Genomic DNA, 11,965 nt, shown 5'->3' with positions numbered 1-11,965 from the left:
ACGTGGGAATCAGCCTCAGAGTTGTTTGTTACTGATGTTTTTCTTCCTGAGGCAGGATTTTTAACATATTGCTTTTGTGTAGTGTTTCAAAGTGATGATGTGCTTTCTAGTGCAATTTTCCAATTTGTGGACGCGTTCTGAGTGCTGCTAGACTACTGTAAGGAACTAGGCAGTAGTATAAAAGGGGAAAGAGCCTGGCATGGCTTAGTGAGGGTTGTGCCGTGCTTGCTGACTGAGCGGCTGAGTCTCGGCGTAGTTCTAACGCTTGCTGGGAACGAGAGAAAAATGGCAACTCTCCCGAAGTCACTTTGCAGTGTCCTGTGTGAACCTGAACGTGAGAACGAGGCCTTCTCGGTGCGCTGCGCTCAAGAAACGCGAGGGACGACCGACATCGGTTAAGGCCGATCCACACGACGGACCAAGTCCGCGGGCCGATCGGTCACGTGATGCAAGGTCACGGCCCAGCGCGGTCCGGTCCGGCGCAGAGCACATCCACACGGCGGACCGCGATAGCAGACGGCGGAGCAGATCAACCAGCAACTCTCGGCCGCAGTGCTCGCGACTCAACAAATTCGCGAAACCATGCCAATCCCTCGCGCTCATGCTGCGCATGTATCGCGAATAGAAGTCGTCGAAATGGAGGCGGAGCAGAAACGTCGTTTGGCCGCTATGGCGTTGGCTCTTTGCGTGGACGAAGAAGATTACTACCCTGCCCCAAAAAGGTCGTGTTGGGTGAAGGATTGGATGTGCAGGAAGGAGCTCGGCCTGCAGAACCAACTATTCAAAGAGCTGGTAGTGTCCGACCCTTCTGAGTACAGGCGGCTCCTGCGCGTCAGCCGGGAGCAGTTCGCGGAACTCCTCGCGCGCGTGGGGCCTAGGATAGCACGGAAGACGACTGTCATGCGCCAGCCGATACAGCCGGCGACGAAGCTGCAAGCAACGCTGCGTTACCTTGCATCTGGTAAGCATTTTTCGTCTTGGTTTGGGCTGTTGCGGCCTTACATGACTTCTCATTGCCATGGCTGCGCCTCGTGTACTTTCTTACAGCCAATTGCACTGAAATGTAGCACCGGGTGCAACATGCGGCTTCAAGACCAGCAGCCGAACGTAGATGCTCTATGTGTTGCCACAGTTTAGCGCGCAGCTAGTTATTTTCTTTATAGGAGAGCTGAGTCTTGGCGTTCTATACATTCTCAGCGACATGCAGTGAAGTGGGGTTTGTAGGAGCTAAAACGCCACTATTTCGCTGACATCGGCAGTAAGAAAAAAGCAAAACGATTGCCCAGCTGCCGTGCCTGCATAAACTGCCCACGTTTAGTCTAGTTTGGCTGCATGCGCCAGTATGTTCTACCGGCAATCTAAATAGGTCCTTCCACCTCACCTTTATTTATTTACAGGTGAGAGCCACCATTCCCTAAGTCGCCAGTTCAGAGTCGGGCACTCCACCGCCAACGATTTCATTCCCGAAACATGTTCGGCCATCTATCATAAGCTAAGCAAAGATTATATGAAGTCACCAAAAACAGTTGAAGATTGGCGGTACGTTATTAGGGGGTTTGACGAAAACTGGCAATTTCCAAACTGTGTGGGGGCAATAGGTGGGAAGCATGTCTGCATAACCAAACCAGCCAACTCTGGGTCCCTTTACTTTAACTATAAAAAGTCGTTTAGCATAATTCTTCTGGCTGCTGTGGATGCAAATTATAAATTTACCTACATTGACGTTGGTGTGCCCGGTGCTCGAGGCGATGCAGGAGTATGGCAGACCACACCCCTACGGGAGGCATTGGAAGGCAACAGAGCAAACTTGCCAGACCATGTGGAAGTTGGACCAGGTCTATTCCTACCCCCCGTGTTTGTGGCCGATGACGCATTTCCAATCGGGAAGAATCTGATGAAGCCGTATGGAGGTAGCAGCCTGTCGGGTGATCAGCGGATCTTTAATTACAGGCATGCATCTTAAGCTTGATTCTTTGTATTTTAGAGGGCGTTATAAGGCCTTTGAATATGCTTACCTAAGAAAATGCAATTGCAATGCAAAATGCAACAATTTCACAGTTACCCGCCGTGGTTGCTCAGTGGCTATGGTGTTAGGCTGCTGAGCACGAGGTCGCGGGATCGAATCCCGGCCACGGCGGCCGCATTTCGATGGGGGCGAAATGCGAAAACACCCGTGTACTTAGATTTAGGTGCACGTTAAAGAACCCCAGGTGGTCGAAATTTCCGGAGTCCTCCACTACGGCGTGCCTCATAATCAGAAAGTGGTTTTGGCACGTAAAACCCCATAATTTATTTTCAATTTCACAGTTGGCATGAAATAAGTTGCCGCCTTGTTTCAGTTTGAATACTGGCATTCACAGACGATACGTCGAAGCAACTGAAACTTGCTGCATGCGTCCTGGGCTATAGCACTTACTTGTCAGGTCTATGTGCCGAAGTCGCATAGTTATGGAAAAGTTAGGAACATTGCTGTAATTCTAAATGCAAAAAAAAAAACAAGACAGCCAGCTTGTGACAAATGTCGCTGCCCTATTTACAACTCAGTGAAGCAAAAGCCATGGTCTAAACAGCGCAGCATATTGCAATGTTTGTGCCTCAGCCTGCAATATTTTTTCCAAGTTGCAATTGCATTCTCCACATTTTGTGCAGTGAAAAAGGCGAAGAATCCTCCTTTGTACAAGTGAACATCTGCCTGACGGTTTGCAGCAAAATGTGTTTGCTGCAAACTCTCTTCTCTTCTGTGTGTCTCGTCAAAATATTGCGCAATCCAACCTCTGATATGCTATACCAACACGCCCAGTCGTCAACCTTGGGCTTGCTCGCAACTCGCACGAGGGCCTGCAGAAACCATGTTTTTAGGGCATGGGGGACTCTGTGGGAACATTCTGATCTTTCCTGGAATTTCGCTTTCTATATGCGCAGAGACAGCAATGCACAGAAATACAATACCTCTATAGCTGAACTTGCCGAGCTGCCATAGTCCCCGCTGCGAAATCGGTGGTTTGGCTCCGGAACAGCATCCAGGAACCGCATCGCGGCGAAGAAAATCCACTTGCCAGTATTAGCCCCGAGAACGAACACGGGCGGCGCTGCGAGCGCCGCTCGCGTGACGTCAGGGCACGGACTCGCGCCTGTCGTCTGCTACAGTTCGGGCGTTGTCCGGGCGCTTTCTGCGGTGTTTTCGTTTGTTCGTCCTCGTTCTCTCTGCTTGTATACTTATGGTGGTCGTCTCAAATATATTTTTACGACGTCTTCCTTTGCGAACATTTATTCAAAGAGGTAATTTCTTAGACAACAATGCAGCTCTCGAAGGCAACGCTACAGTGCCAGCCGAAGCGACGCAGACCAGCCCATTGCGGGTTTTTCATACGCGGATCGACAATCGCAAAAGCATAGCCTATAGGAATCCAGTTATGATACCATCCCTGCCGCGGTGCAACATACTTATGTCACAAAGCTGGCTATATATGACTTCTACAGCAGTTACGTTGATTTTATTCCGCTAAAACAGGTTTGCTCACGACGAGTAGTTCATTGTATAATATCGAATTTTTGCATTTCCTCACAGAAACGCTCGGCAGTAGCACGGTGACTTAACTAATACTGGAGCTTAGATTCTACGCGCCTCACTTGCTTCTTTAACTGCTTGTCAACATTAGGCGGTTCTTCACGTGTTTATTTTTTTTAAGCGGCGGAAATTTGAAGTAAAGTTAATGAAGGCTTACAGCTATTTGCAGAGTAAAAATAGGAATGTACCAATATATATTCCCTTTTCCGTGCTACACGTTCAACTCACCTCTTTAGAGCGCGTTTGTTAATGATTAATAATGCATGTTATGTTCCTCTTTTTGTGTCTATGTTACCAAGTGTATATCATTTATTTATTTCAATGCCGCAGTGTGTTTTGCATTGTTATCGTGGAAATATTTCACTGTGCTTTCATATATTGTATAACTGCAATGTTTTATGGCTACTATATAAATGTAATTTATATGGCGCTTGATGTGTTACCCCATGCAGCCATATTGTACCTAAGAGGGTGAGGTTACTCAAGCCGCGTCTGTGCGCCTTTTTTCCCTCATCCACCTCCATTTACCACTCCTCTGTACATGTGTGTGTGTAAATGGAAATTAAAAAAATCAAATCAAATCAAACTCACTTGAGAAATTTACTGGTGCTTGTTGCTTGAGGAATATACATGACGAATCTGTTTGGCAAACTAACACAGGCTGCTCGGCCCAATTTTTTTAGTGAAGTATGCCTGCTGGACCGCATAGCTGCAGCCAGAAAGCAGTCGAAGCGTCGATGACTAGTAGTATGGGACATATTGAAGATATAGAAATTCGCCCTGTGGAGGGTCAGAAATCAAGTGAAAGTATATGCAAGGCTTGTGGTGCTTTCTTTATGAATGTTTGAGATTGGATTGGAGCAAAATTAAATTAGCCTGCAAGGTTCTCTTTTGTGTACCGACGAAGCGACTAGTTATCCGTTTGTATAATTAAATAACGCTGGATCGAGACATGGTGAGACAAAAGGTGCTTGAATTTTCCTTTTGTAGGCAATCTAAGCTGCGTAGTAGTAGCTCGAGAATACTTTAGCCATTCCAGTTGGCGCTGTAAAAAAATGCTTTATGGTTTTAATTCGAAGTTGAAGTGAACTGATGGGTTTCGCGAACATAGCGTGCCTCGCCATACGGACAGTCGATTGCTACCGTTACGTGATCAGGGGTGTGCCATATTGTCGATAAAGGCTACTGAGGGCCACTATGATACATTTCATCACTTTCAATTGAGTGGCTCTCGATCTAAACAACGAAACTTTTCTCTCAGGTGATTGCTACTATGGTGTTTGTGAATTAACTATGTAAATACTCTACATGACGCGCTGTCATGTTATCAGCCATGAGCAATTCGTTTTTTGGAGGCCTGTTTCAGAGGGGGATGAAAGTAGCAGCAAACATTTTCATAAGAAATGCGCGCCTAACTATTTTTTTACGCATTCATGAATGGCCATATTTGAATAGGACAACACACAGAGTAATAGGAATCATGATGACAGCTTCGCTGGGCAGTCTCTTTCTAACATCGGATAACATGTTGACGCCAATTACCAAATTTTTCTTCCACGTAAAATGCAATACCTCTCATAGCTAAATACTAAAGGAATGTTAAGTATTTAGCGAAGCATCATACACAACTTCGCGCGTTGAATTTGCAGATATTCATTTTTTAGTCAAAATTTACCGATAGACACGGCGCATATATGCATTGCAAAAACTAGTAGACCCCTTTAACGCTACTTAGCTTGCGATATCCAAGCCGCAAAGTTTCTCGACTCACACGCTTTTGAAGAAGAAACTGTGGTTAAGGTATGGCAGCTGAAAGAAGCCGACTTATTCTTCAATACGTACGGCTCGAGCCGCCTATACCCCAAGCATACACGAAGGGAACGAGCGTGCGCGGCAGCCGAGCGAGCCGGACCGAGCGGCGTCCTGGCCGTGACGTCACTCGCGAGAGGGCGCCATTCCTCTTTCTCGGGGCTAATACACCTCGCTTGCAGGCTGGCCGCTCGTTGTCGTGCGGACTTTCTTTTTTTCCTTTCTGTAGGTTCGCCTTTTATTGGCGAAGATGCCCTTCAGCACATCTGCAAAAATGCGTCACCGATCAGTAAAGGACATTGTTTGCATGCCTTTTTTTCGAGACTCACTCGCGTACCCTGTCGCGATCGGGCGCACAGAGCAAGCGCGGTGATGAAGGTGTGTGGCGCTTCGACGTGACGTGGCATAAACATATAATTCGCCCCACTTGTGAAATGAAGCACGAACACACAAGGCAAGTAAAAAAGAAAAGGAAAGGAGCTCGGGATTGAGTAAATGTTGACCTCAGAACTGTTTAATCGGGAAGGAAAATGCAGTTGCCATGTTCTTCTATTCGTTCGCGATCAAATATTTCAGTAGCGAGAGTTGCTGGCGTGTACTTTGTGGCCACTGGAATCGCCAAGCCCGTCCCGGAACCGCTGTACAGATATGCGGATTTCCTTTCTTGATCAGTCGTCTGGGAGTGCTGAAATATAGTGGTGCTATCACACGGTATATTTCGCCGGCTTTCTTTAAAGGCAATTACAAGAAGCTCCATCAATGGTACCTAGTTGCAAACACTTCAGTCGACCATTTTTAAATGTGAACTACAACTTCCGTATTGACACTTTCATGGGAAAGGCAATATTTAAGATGTTTGGCAATTACTTTATATTAACTGATTTTGTAAATAAAAAAAATATACCGCAGACCAGGATACGCAAGACTCGACACCACTGAGTTGGTTTGAGCCTCTTAGCACACTTCGCCTTTAAAACATTGGCTACTTTTAGCTTGGGCACCCTGTATAAAAAATGATTAGGTATAAAAGAGACTGCGCGTGGGCAAACAAAATTAAGAACAGACAAGGTGAGGAGGGAACTATAAAACCACCAGGCATTCACGAACGCCGCACGTATGCAATCCTTTAGGTAGTGCTCCCACCAATTCACGTGTAAGTTGCTGTCTGTGCGCGAACGCAATGTCAGTGGCTCGAAAAAATCGGCGTGCAGCCACACTCAACGTAGTGTTATGACATATAGGAAGAAGCAAGGCCTATCAATGACAAATGACACTCTCGCGAACTCACATTATGAATAAGTAAAGACTGCCTTTTCGCAGAAAGAACTTACCCACTTCATACGGTCCGTTTTCCGGGTAGTTCTCGTTCATCTCTCCAGCTACCTTATTCCACAGGTAACGCTTTTTCGCGTTGTCATTGTAATCATTCCGGCTCGAGTCCCACAAAGCCGGGAACTGCTCAACCAGGGACACAAAATAAAAAACCTCGTCGTCACTCCAAGAGCACATGCTGTTTAAAAATATATCTCCTGCACGCACGTGTAGGCGGAACGGCGGACATGAAACGACTGGCTTTCACCGAGCCGCAAACTAGATTTAATTTGGCTGAAGACACGCTGGTGCTGGACAACATTCGTTGGCTACGCCAAAATCGCTGCGGTCATGCGGTCCGCCGCCAAAACGGAAGCGGGAAAAGCCTCGGCGATTTGTTGGACCGCGAGGGCCGCGGTCTTGCGCGGGCTAACGATGGTACGCACGAACTGGTGACGTCCTATCACGTGATGCGCTGACCGCGGTCCAAAAAGAGTAATTTGGTCCGTCGTGTGGATCGGCCTTTATTGGACCGCGAGGGCCGCGGTCCTGCGCGGGCCAACGGCGGTACGCACGAACTGGTGACGTCCTATCACGTGATGCGCGGACCGCGGTCCAAAAGAGCAATTTGGTCCGTCGTGTGGATCGGCCTTTATGAGCATGATCGAGCGACATCCCTTCGGACAGCGGATGCAGTCCCCTGACCATCGGGATCTCCTTCCCCCGGCGGGGCGGTCTGTTACGTTTCGCCGCAGATGCAACGGACGCCGGGGCTTCGTTCAAAGCGGTGGACATTTTGGCCCGTTCGGAGCTGCCGCAACGCCTCCCCGCCAAGCGCGTCCAGGCATGTTTCAGTGCCACGTGTCTTCGTGTGTGCGTGTGTGTGTGTGTGCCCACGCTTGTCAAAGCGCGGCAGCCGGGGAGAGGAGCTCTCGAAGTGTGCAGCGAGGAGGTCTGACCGGCACCGGCCCGGCGGATGAGTCACTACACTCGTCTCAACATGTCTCTCAGCTTGTCCGTGCCCCGCCGTCACGTGGCCTCGTCCCGTGACGTTCCCTCTTGCCCTCAACTCCGAGAGTATAAAAGCAGCTGCCCCCGGACGCCAGGAGAGAGGCTCCGAATTCTTCCGTCGGGAAGCGTGCTCTCCCGTCTCTCCACTTCGGTCGACCTGACCGGCTGCTCTTTTGCGATGCAAGAATAAACAAGTTGTTCTGTTAGCAGTCGACTCATGCTTTGCCAGGACCTTCGGATGCTTCCAGTTGTGCTCCAGGCCGCCAGGCCAACGCTACCCATGGGGTTTGCGACCCAGATGCAACAACGGGCGTCAGCACTGAGATTAGAACACTGTTCGTGCTTTTCCATGTACATCTGCCCTTTGTTTATCCATACCCCGAGATATTTGTATTCGGCCACTCGGGGCATTTCATGGCCTTGTATTGTAAGCTCCTGATCAGTTGTATCGTTGAAAAACATCCCACCGGACTTTGCTGCACTAAAACTGAAACCTAAACTGTCTCCTTCGTCTCCACAGTAATTAACCAGAGTTTGCAAATCTTCCTGGCTACCTGCTAACAGTACAATATTGTCGGCATATATTAAACCCGGTAGTCGTTTCTCAACAACCTTTCCGCCTAATCTGTACAACAGATTATACCCTAGATTGCTTCGTTGTAACCTTCTTTCCATACCTATCATATAAAGCATGAACAGCAGCGGTGATAGAGGACAACCTTGCCTTAATCCTTTGTGTACCTCGACAGTTGTCGTACTCTTAATTCCTTCCCATGTTATTTTAACATTATTTTGTCGATATATTTCCTGTAGAAAATCAATTACCTCATGACCTATACCTTCATCTTTTAATATGTTCCACAGGAGTTCCCTGTTCTCGTAGTCGTATGCACCGCTTATGTCCAGGAAGGCTAAATACACAGGTCTATTTTCCGCCTTAGCTATTTCTATGCACTGGGTAAGCACGAACAGGCTATCATGTAAGCGCCTGCCACTTCTGAACCTGTTCTGAAGTTCTCAGCGTATTCTATTACTTTCTATCCATGAGTGCATTTTTAATTTCCCCGCCTGCATCACCAGCCTATATATAACTGATGTTATGGTAATTGGTCGGAAGGATTTTATGTTCTTCTTATCACCTTTCCCTGTATAAATCAAATTCATTTTATTCTATCTCCAACTGTGCAGAATTCGCTTATTTGTTGCGACTGCCTCCAATGCTTTTATCAGCGTGTCCTTGCTTCTTGGGCCAAGTTCATTAACTTGATTGGAATTTTGTCTATCCCACTGGCAGGCGTGCGGGCACCAGCGGGAAGCAAAGCGGGCACTAGTGTTCCTGTATATGCTCCCGCAGGGAGCAGAGTTGCGCATAGGTCCGGTTTATGACCCAGCTCTGCAGTGGAGCCACTCCTCCCGCGCGTAGGAGGCAAATGCCGCGTGGTGTTCCCTTTGGTTTTTTGCCTGCTGGTCGCGAGCTACGTGCGGCAACTGTACGCAAGCGGTGAGCAAGATGACGCTGTTTAATGCAGGCTAAGCTCGAACGATTGGCGTAGCCGGAGAGGTGCCAACCCCGCAAAATTTTTAGTTTGTGTACACATATATACACGCACATATAGAAACACACGCACGAATGTACATATAAAGAATAGGACCCCCCTCGATCCTTCGAAATAAAATCCTGACTACGCCCGTGGCTCGAACAGCTCAAAAGCCTCGCGTGCCAACGCGCATACCTTGCAACAAAAAGCGGCGCAATGTTTTTCAGCATGCATATGAAGTTCTCTCGCGGAGGCGGAAGGCAAGAAGTGTTTTAAAGGATGTTTAACGAAACCTACACACACGTGTGGTAGACAATTATGTAAGCACATTTTGGCTGCCGAAACGAGACGAATAATGACTGTCGCCAACGGAACTATCATACCATGCAATTATGTCATTGGCCGTTGACCGTCATTCATCACTAAACGTCGTTCACAGCAGCTGCACGTTTTCGATATATGCGGTGCTGACACGTAAATTTAAACGCATTTCAAATGTTCACATGCACACATCTTATGCAAAGCTTATTTTTACGGTTCATACAGCAAACTTAACAGCTGCTTCGTAGCAGCAGATCTGCAAGTGGAAAAAGATTCAAGATGTACGAGCTTCTAGATGAAATTCATTTCGTACAAGGGAATGGATGAGCAATGGCTGGTGGCAGCAGGGGATGAGTACTGGTTCTTGGAGCCTTGGGGTGCAGAATTCAAAGCCACTGGAAAGGCAAATGTTATTAAGAGTAACAACAGGTTATTTTTATTGGAATAATCCCATAAGATGACAAACTGGCGAAGTAATTATTAACACATTGCAAACTGTAATATGACAGCACATTTTTCTTTATCTCTTCATACTACTCAGGTTAATTTACTGTAATACAACGCTTATTAAACGTACAAAAATAATTTCACATTCCTCACGTCGACTAAGGCTGATCGAACAAGCAACATATTGCGGGCGGTAAATGCTGCAGCTATCGCAGCTGTCTCATAAGCAGGAGCACACGGTGTTTTCGCTTACTACAAAACAATGAACACCAGTACATCAATCGACTTTACATGAAAAATGAGAACGCCGTCAAAAATGTAAAACGGAGCATAGAAAAGCCAGGGTGCAGCGCGCGCAAATTGTACCCGCTAGTATTTGCTCTGTTCTGAACATACTTTTCTGGAGCCGCATAGTCAGAACAATCGTACAAGCAACAAAGCGAATTGAGCGAGTTGGTAAGTTAACATTCTGGGCATATATGTGCAGCGCGACACAGCCGTTCTTTGTACCGCGTCTGTGTCGCGCTGCACATATACTCCAAAAATTGCACAAGTGAATTAACCTCTCATACCAGGCGTACGCATTTCAGCGTGTACAGGAGTGTTACTTCAGATAAATGCCGCTTTAGGGTAAACAAACCGAACTCACCTCTGTAAACAAGGCGAACGGACCTCGCATATCCTGGTCCCTTTCGGAGCCGGCCGGTCTCGTCCATCCGCACGGCACCGCGTAAAATGCTTTGTCACATTCCGTGCGATTTGCGCAGTTTGGTGCACTGCAACCCGTCATACTGGAATACAAGTGTCAAAATGATCTGCTTCGTAGCGCTTCGCCAAAGCCATTAACTCAATATCCTCGGATACCGTACCTGCGACCCGGAGCCGATCGTTGCTACGCGCGCTCGACTGTCCGCTGACTGCAATTTCGATGGCACTAACAAAAACGAGTCGGCGCCGTTTCCGTAAAGTTGGCTTCGGAGCGCGCAGTTGATCAATTGACGTCATTTTGCACCCCGTGCTCGCGCTCAGCGAATAGTGGTGTGAGCGGCGCCAGAAAAGTTATGCGCAACTCTGCTCCCTGCGGGAGCATATACAGGAACACTAGCGGGCACTACATGGATGGATGGATGGATGGAAGGTAGGAGCGTCCCCTTTGAAACGGGGCGATGGCAGTCGCCACCATGCTGAGATTTTTACTTTGCCTTTTATTTTTATCTGTGTTGTGCGTTATTGAATTTCTCGATTTTCTTTAAATACGGCTTCCTACCCTTTTAACCTTATGTCACCTCTCTGCTTTTGAGCCACCAATCCTCCAATCGCCTTTTGCTAATTTCCACCGCACATTTATTTACATGACTATCATTATCTCTGAACTCTAGGGCCTCAGGAAGGGTGACTGTGGCCGCATCGACATCGGGATTGATACCATCACATTTTAGTATGAGGTGTTCCATTGTTTCTACATATTTACCACACACAGTACATGTGTCTTCTGCTTCGTTAAATTTCTTTTTATAGCTCCGCGTTCTAAGACATCCTGATCTAGCTTCAAAGAGTAGGGCACTGCCTCTAGTTATCATAAAATGCTTCCTTCCTGATCTGCTGTTTCCAGTATCGATATAGTTCTACACTATGCTTCTTTTCCATTGAATTTATCCAATTTTTACCTTCCGCATTTTTAACCTGTCGTTTAATGCTCTGTCCTTTTTCGTCCTCGTGTCTGGCATACTTACTGGTTAGCTTCCTAGTTCTTTTCCGCCATTGTGAGTCAACGCTCTTTCTGTATATGTATTTAAACACCTTAGCTGCCCACCTGTTATCATCCAATTTCCTCGGACGTTTTTCGTATAGGATTTTACTCTGAGCTTCCCGTGCTTCGAATGATGCCCAGCCCATATCTCCCTGTACTGCTTCGTTTGTGGTTTTCCCGCGGGCACCTAGTGCTAAGCTTCCCACAGCT

At 47.3% G+C, this 11,965-nt stretch overlaps 1 protein-coding gene and 1 long non-coding RNA gene across 2 annotated transcripts; one reads left to right on the top strand and one right to left on the bottom strand.

Annotated features, from left to right (window-relative positions):
* Positions 1-401: 401 nt before the first annotated feature.
* LOC139055550 (uncharacterized) lies at positions 402-1,963 on the top strand. The gene is made up of 2 exons (XM_070533058.1): positions 402-961; positions 1,398-1,963. The coding sequence occupies exons 1-2, from the start codon at positions 583-585 to the stop codon at positions 1,961-1,963; spliced, it is 945 nt and encodes a 314-aa protein (XP_070389159.1). The 5' UTR covers positions 402-582.
* A 7,884-nt stretch (positions 1,964-9,847) lies between these two features.
* LOC135908850 (uncharacterized) lies at positions 9,848-10,933 on the bottom strand. The gene is made up of 3 exons (XR_010566464.2): positions 10,875-10,933; positions 10,655-10,796; positions 9,848-9,953 (listed from the first exon to the last, which is right to left on the bottom strand). It is a non-coding gene; the product is annotated as an uncharacterized lncRNA (long non-coding RNA).
* Positions 10,934-11,965: the final 1,032 nt, after the last annotated feature.

This window comes from Dermacentor albipictus, chromosome 2 (genome assembly GCF_038994185.2).
Source record: "Dermacentor albipictus isolate Rhodes 1998 colony chromosome 2, USDA_Dalb.pri_finalv2, whole genome shotgun sequence".
Lineage (NCBI taxonomy): Eukaryota > Metazoa > Arthropoda > Arachnida > Ixodida > Ixodidae > Dermacentor > Dermacentor albipictus.
This window is presented reverse-complemented; position numbering and strand designations above follow the sequence as displayed.